Below are 8,082 nucleotides of genomic sequence, written 5' to 3'. Positions count from 1 at the left end.
CTCGTAACCTTAACAACCAATGCGTATAGCCTTAACAACCAACCTGTAACCTTAACAAGTAACCAACAAGCAACCCGTAACCTTAACAACCAACGAGTAACCTTAACAATCAACGCGTAACATTAACAAGCAACCCTTAACCTTAACAAGCTACACGTAAACCGCTTGGTAATGCGTAACCTTAATAAGAAACCCGTGACCTTAATAATCAAGGCGTATAACCTTAACAACCAACGCGTATAACCCTAACAACCAATGCGTAACCTTAACAAGCAACCTGTAACATTAACAAGCAAGTTGTAACCTTAATAATCAACGCATAACCTTAACAAGTAACCCATAATCTTAACAAGCAACGCGTAACCTTAACAACCAATACGTAAAAAAACCACTTGGTTTAAGAGTAAAATTAGGGGTTTGAAGATAAAAACTTACAATCAAGCAAACACTCTCAATTTTTTTTTCTAAACATCTTCATACATATTACAAAAACAACACATTGTCTGCAAGCAGGCCCATTGAAAATTCTTCCATCACAATTCAACGTTTTAACAAAATGGATGTCTACTTTTCATTTAGTTCTTTCATAATACTAATTTACACTTGCAATGATCAGTAACGTTGTGCACAAATTTCTGAAAAAAAATAAAAAATACTATAGAAGACCTACAAATTTCTTCCTAAAAAGCCTTGATGTTCCCATCACCTGATCCAAATCCAAATCCCTCCTCCTCTTCATCATCATCATTGTCTCATCTCCGCCTCTAAAAATATCGACACCAAACAACCTCACGACCTTCGCTTTGGAGTGGCGGAGCCTGCCCTGGCGGAGCTCATTGGCGTAGGTGTGTTTCCTGAGCATGTCGACGACCTCGGCTTTAGAGTGGCAGGCCAAGAACCCAAGCTCGGCGGCGTCGGAGGGGTTTGACGCCGAGAGGGGCTTTAAGTTGGTGACGTCGTCGCGGCCGCGGAAACGCTGGGCGGCGACGTCCTAGGAACGGGCGACAAGCTCGGAGTTGAAGGTGTAGAGCCAGATGTGCCGGTGCTTCTCGTAGATCTAGGCGTTCCAGCGACTGTTGGGCTGGGGGACGACGCCCTTGTACTGGGAGGAGGGGAGCTTCCTTGATTCGGCCTCGGCGCCAGTCTCGGGATTGAGGACGACCCTGGAGTCGCCGCTTCTCATGCGCTGCAGTTGGGCGGTGGTGCAGGGTCTTCGAAGAAGACAGTGTTGATGAAGAGGTTGGATGGCTTGGGTTCCTTCTCTTGTTTACCTCCCAGCCGATCAATGCTCATAAGAGAGATAAAGGATATTATAGTCTTTACCTGTGTAAAATTCTTTGGCTTTGTGTTTTGGGGGCTCAGAGAACAAAAATTTTATTTTTTAGGGTAAAACACCCATTAAAAAGTCTTATAGAGATGAGAGGCACATTTTCTTTTAGTTTTGGGGGCCGGAAACATTTTTCTCTAAAAAGAATTGTCAGTTATAGAAGTACGCAATCAACTAGCTAGCCGCTTTCTTTTTTGTTATTGAAAGGAGAGTGGGTCCAACTTAGATTACAGTATCATGTGTGTTTTGCACCAGTAATTAATAGTTATAATAATAATAGCAACACTAGCCATCTTCCTTAGACGTGTTCGATCTATATCTTCAACGACTCATTGCATAACATAAAAATAGGACAAGTCATGAGACCACGTCCTACTCCCGAAGCTCATTATTGTCTCCTTTATCCGCAAACGAGAACACGCACGTTTACAAAGCAGCAGCGGCAACAAAACCAGAATCCCAAGATTCTAATCCGCACCGCGTCCGTCTCCAACAATAAACGACGCTTTAGTTATGCGTCCCTTCCCTTCCCAATATTTAGTGTATACGCCCCCTTCTCCTCTCTCTTAGCCTCTGCCCCCTTAAAAGAGATTGAGGATGAGGGGCATGAGTAGGCTCGCAACGGGCGCAACCCTCGCCGCGGCCGTGAGCCTGATGACCCTTATCGTCATCCTCCTCTTTCTCCTGGTGAGCTTGTTCTGCTCGCTGGCTCGGGAGAAGAGGCATCAATGTCGAAATGATGATGATGATGATGTCGCGGTCGAGTCGGAAGGGCGGCCGCCTCGGCCTCTAAGCTTTCCTTTCTACGGCCACGGAGTGTTGAGAGCTCCGACTAAGTATCTCCTCTCCGTTCCCAATGTTAGCGCGCAATGAAGGTTGACGGTAGTGGGATTGGAGGTGCCGTGGGCGGGGTGCGGTGTGGTAGTCTGACTGGACAGATGAGCGTCGGTGCCGAGTGCGTCTATCGGGTGTGAAGTTAGATGGGTAGTGCCGGGTCCGGAAAAAGGGCGGGCGCTCGGCCTCTAAAGCTTCCTTTCTACGGCCAAACGGAGTGTGTTGAAGAGGGCTGCCGACTAACGTATCTCCCTTGCCATGCCCCGCGTTGCGCGAGCCCTGGCCGCGGAAACGCTGGGCGGCGACGTCCTAGGAACGGGCGACAAGCTCGGAGTTGAAGGTGTAGAGCCAGATGTGCCGGTGCTTCTCGTAGATCTAGGCGTTCCAGCGACTGTTGGGCTGGGGGACGACGCCCTTGTACTGGGAGGAGGGGAGCTTCCTTGATTCGGCCTCGGCGCCAGTCTCGGGATTGAGGACGACCCTGGAGTCGCCGCTTCTCATGCGCTGCAGTTGGGCGGTGGTGCAGGGTCTTCGAAGAAGACAGTGTTGATGAAGAGGTTGGATGGCTTGGGTTCCTTCTCTTGTTTACCTCCCAGCCGATCAATGCTCATAAGAGAGATAAAGGATATTATAGTCTTTACCTGTGTAAAATTCTTTGGCTTTGTGTTTTGGGGGCTCAGAGAACAAAAATTTTATTTTTTAGGGTAAAACACCCATTAAAAAGTCTTATAGAGATGAGAGGCACATTTTCTTTTAGTTTTGGGGGCCGGAAACATTTTTCTCTAAAAAGAATTGTCAGTTATAGAAGTACGCAATCAACTAGCTAGCCGCTTTCTTTTTTGTTATTGAAAGGAGAGTGGGTCCAACTTAGATTACAGTATCATGTGTGTTTTGCACCAGTAATTAATAGTTATAATAATAATAGCAACACTAGCCATCTTCCTTAGACGTGTTCGATCTATATCTTCAACGACTCATTGCATAACATAAAAATAGGACAAGTCATGAGACCACGTCCTACTCCCGAAGCTCATTATTGTCTCCTTTATCCGCAAACGAGAACACGCACGTTTACAAAGCAGCAGCGGCAACAAAACCAGAATCCCAAGATTCTAATCCGCACCGCGTCCGTCTCCAACAATAAACGACGCTTTAGTTATGCGTCCCTTCCCTTCCCAATATTTAGTGTATACGCCCCCTTCTCCTCTCTCTTAGCCTCTGCCCCCTTAAAAGAGATTGAGGATGAGGGGCATGAGTAGGCTCGCAACGGGCGCAACCCTCGCCGCGGCCGTGAGCCTGATGACCCTTATCGTCATCCTCCTCTTTCTCCTGGTGAGCTTGTTCTGCTCGCTGGCTCGGGAGAAGAGGCATCAATGTCGAAATGATGATGATGATGATGTCGCGGTCGAGTCGGAAGGGCGGCCGCCTCGGCCTCTAAGCTTTCCTTTCTACGGCCACGGAGTGTTGAGAGCTCCGACTAAGTATCTCCTCTCCGTTCCCAATCTCGAAGCCGCGGCGGCGAAACAGGCCTCGCCATCTCCATCTCAGGACGAAGAGAGTTTTGTGCGTATTTCTAATCCAATGTACGACGGAACGAGTGCAGCCGCAATAGAAGAAGTTGGCGCAGATGCTGGTGGTGCTGTATTTGAGGCTCCGAAGTCCTCGGCTCCGCGTTTCGAAGGGGATGAGGAGAGCTTTTCACCTCCGTTGAAATTAATGAAGAAGCTGTCCTCCTCTATAGTGCAGCCTAAGGCTTCTTCTGCGTTGTTCGATGGCCGGAGGTCTCTCGGGGGTTCGACAGAGACGAACAGGCCATCTTCCTCTTCCTCTTCCAATTCTCCCTGCTCTTCACCTTCTTGGTAGTTTCTTTGGTAGAAAATCCCAAACTCCATTATTCAGGATTTTTTTTTTTTTCCTTTTGGTGTTTCTATGTAGTTGTTAGCAGGGGAAGATGCACGCACTGGTTGGGTGAGTTGTGTGTGTATCGTACTGAGCGTGAGTCTTGGGGGCTGAAAATAGAGAAGGCGTTGCTTGATTCCTAGGCTTTTCTGGTCAAGTTTTTAGTCTTATTAATTGTAGTGAATTGTTCCTATCACTTGTTTTCTTGCGTCTATATTTTTTTATCTATTTATTTATCTGTGACTTGTGTGTTATTTTTGTCTTTTGGCTAGCAGGTGAGGATGCTTGTCCTTTTGTTCTGCTAACTCGTGCTTCCGGTTTGAATTATATAAACTAATAAACGTTACGACCGGAGGTCAAACAACTTTTGCTACTCTTCCCTGCTTATTCTCATTCACGCTGGCTTGCTTTGATACCCCCACTCTCTCTCTTCTTTATGCTTGACAACAGGGCAAGCAGCAGGAGTTACCACCGGGTCGAATTTAACCCGAAATCCTTATCATCTAACCTGATTATTTACCAACACTCCCCCGCCCAAGGAACATGAATCCTTACACATGCGGACAAATTTTCAAAACCAACCTATTTGGAAATTTAATCTCAGAAATCAAACCCTTTCAAACTTAATTGCAAAAACCGACCTGGTTTCAGCATTGGCGCTGAAATCAGGTCTGTTTTTGTGAAAAAACTTCGGAAACTTCACGGGAGTTGAACTCCCTTGAAGTTTAGCAAAACTGCTAAACTTCACGGGAGTTGAACTCCAACTCCCGTGAAGTTTCGCTGTTCAAAAAAAATTTTGAACTACAAAACTTCTTTTTTTGAACTGCGAAACTTCATGGGAGTTCAACTCCCGTGAAGTTTAGCAGTTTTACTAAACTTCACGGGAGTTCAACTCCCGTGAAGTTTCGGATAAAATTTTTTAAAAACCGACCTGGTTTCAACTCCAGGGCTGAAACCAGGTCGGTTTTTAAAATTTTTTGCAAAAACGGTCGTTTTTTGAAAATAAATAGTGAAAGGGGTTGGTTTTGAAAATTTGTCCTTACACACGCGCATGGGTAAATTACACTAACCCCAGTGTTTTGCAGTAAACTCCCAATAACTTTCAAATCATACCGAAACCCCCAATAACTTTCAGCATTTGTCATAAATAAACTTTGAATTGCGGAAAATCCCCAGTAAGTTTTTGCGTTTTGCAGATAACCCCCATAAATTAAAACCAAAAGCAAGCATAAAAAGACATTTCAGAGGACAATTTCAATAAGGAAAGAAAAAGAGTTTTCGGACCCCCAACTTGGACGCTAACAAGAGGAGAACAAATGACAAAAGATGAGAGTTCGTTTTGGTTGAAATATAAAAAGGTAACGGAGGAGTTTTTTTAAATAATTAGGGGGTATTTTGTTATTTTTTAGTCACTTGAGTTGCACGTGCAACGTCAAATATAACGGTGTTAACATTGGGTTTTCTTTTTGCAAAAGTTACTAAGGGGTTTAGGGCCAATTTGATATTACTATTTAAGAGTGCTTGCATTTATTTTTTTTCAAATAGTAGTAAATAGCAGTGTTTGGTAAAATTTAATTTGAGTACTTATTGAAAATGCTATTTCTTTAAAGGAGTGATTTTTGGGAGTACTTTTAAAAAGCAGCTTTTATTTTTTATAGTTTTATACCATATATACTCTTTAGATTTTGGAATTATTATTTATCAATTCTAAACTTATATTGTCTGTTTTGATAGCTAAACTTATGTCTACTTTTTTCATTTACACGTATACTGATCTTTAAGCACAATTTTATTAGTGCCTTAATGCTTTTGTAAGTAGTTAATAGTACGTATATGATTACCAAACAAATATCTTCAGCAGTTTATATATGTTACTTCTATAAGTTGCTTAGATAATCAACTTATCATAACAAACTTGCCCTTGGTGTGATTTTGAAAGTTAATAAGGGTTTACTGCAAAACACTAAAAGGTCTTAGGAGTTTAGTGTCATTTTGAAAGTTATCATGGATCTACTACAAAATGCTGAAAGTTCTTGGAAGTTTAATTTAATTTAACCTATGCATGCCCATTCGGTAACAGGAAAATGCATCCAATGCCGTTAACATTATTGCTCGGTGAGCCTTTAATTTTTTACTCTCATGCATTATATTGTTTGGTTTTGATTATTCACTTCCTATTGGCATTTTCTATAGTAACCAAACAACAAGAATAAAGCAAATGTCATTTCATTTACTATCTCAACTCTCTATTTTTTATTTCCTATAGTATAAAACATTGAAAAGTTAAAAGGTGTAAAACCCCATATATAGATAAACTTATCGGGTTCATATCTTATTCCTGTATTATTTTGAATATAAGTATATGATAAATGCTAAATATCTTTTCTTTCCCCCCTCCATACTTTCACAATCCATCATATACCTCATATCATTTTTTGGATTTTTCCCGATGATTGTCGATTAAATCTTTAATATTTTGAAACTAGTCTATGAAATGGTTGAAATTGCTACTAGATCCCTGATAAAAAATCTTTTTTGCTCTCTTCAATACGAGAACATTCTCCTGGAAACAGAGCGAGCGCATGTACGTACTCTACCTCCACCTCCACCTCCACCGTGCTGCGTCTTCCATCTTCAGTCCAACTCCAATATTTCTGTCACCTCCAAATCTCTCCATCTTACCATTCTTCATGTTTTATCGTTGCGGATTTGTTTACATCTTCTTTCCCTCCATCTGCCTGCTTTCTCCCTTTCCCACTTCTTCTCTATGTAACGTTACCTGCGCGCGCCCACCATCTTCAACACCGTCTCTTCAATCTCCGAAATAACTATTCACAGGGGAAAAAGAGAGAGAATTCACCGAAAGGACTATCCACATGCAAGACAAATATATTATTCACATAAAAGACACACATCCCACAAAAATGATATGCATCTAAATAAAAGTTGACTATTTAAAATAAAAAAATAGTCATATTTACATAATGTTTGACAGATATATAAAAGGCTGTTTTTTCAATCTAATATGGAAAATTTCAACTAAGAGATATATTAGTTGGTTAAGATAATTTATCTTTAGAAGAAATATGTGATAATCAAACCATTGTTTACTTAAAATCTCTGTTTTGAAAATTGAATAATATTTTCTTTGAGTATAATATCTTTAAAATGTATTCCTTTCTGTAGTGCATCAGTCGTTTTCCAAATCCCATTGTGGTATGAAGAGATGATTACTGTTATCAAAGATTGTCCTTGTGTTATTAATTCTGCATTTTATATAGGATATACTACTATGAATGATCTCCTTCTTTATGTGTGTAAACCATGCATGAAAAATAACTCCCGATTAAAGATTACCTTTCCGGGATATATATTTTGGAAGGATAACCACATATCTACTGTTGATCTTCGAACAACGGCCAAAGGGCGGCCATATTGATATGGCGAGAAGCCCTGTAGACCACTCCGCGACTACCGCATAAATCACGAACTTAATCGGAGAAGGAGATGATGGTTTTATGAAGGTTTATGGTCCTTTCTCTCACTCTTTTATCATGAAAATCCTATATCTCTATATGAAGGTCTTAGAGATAGAATCCTACCACTCATTAGGACTATAAATATCTTATCTCTATAATAAGATATTTATCGACCCACTTCTTTGGGTGTCTGTCTCACAATAATAACCAACAAACTCCCACTCACATAAATGAGTGGGTGTCATCCATTGCTCTCTAAGCTTACTCCTTGAGTCGTTGACTCCTTAAGTCAAAGTTTCCCTGAGAATCTTCTTCCTTTTAAAAGTCATGCGCACACATTGTTAGTGCGGTGTGGACAGTTGAGAACCTGCAAGGGGCAACCTTGCAGTCAGATCCGTTAGAACTGACACAAGGATCTCCCTAAGAAAATAAAAATACACAAACAACATGTAAGTATGCGGTACAAATTGTACCCCACATCTGATCAACCATGTCTGTTTAAGTATCTTCAATCCCTCAAAGAAGCATACATGAACACCTGGG

General features: G+C 41.6%; 1 protein-coding gene across 1 annotated transcript; it reads left to right on the top strand.

Moving 5' to 3' along the window:
- Positions 3,197-4,196, top strand: LOC109820220. Its single transcript, XM_020386327.1, has one exon. It carries the CDS (start codon positions 3,404-3,406, stop codon positions 4,022-4,024), a length of 621 nt encoding a protein of 206 aa, XP_020241916.1. The 5' UTR covers positions 3,197-3,403; the 3' UTR covers positions 4,025-4,196.

Source organism: Asparagus officinalis, chromosome 8 (assembly GCF_001876935.1).
Source record: "Asparagus officinalis chromosome 8, Aspof.V1, whole genome shotgun sequence".
In the NCBI taxonomy this organism is placed as follows: Eukaryota; Viridiplantae; Streptophyta; class Magnoliopsida; order Asparagales; family Asparagaceae; genus Asparagus; species Asparagus officinalis.
Note: the sequence above shows the minus strand (reverse complement) of the source record. Positions and strands in the feature narration are given on the sequence as shown.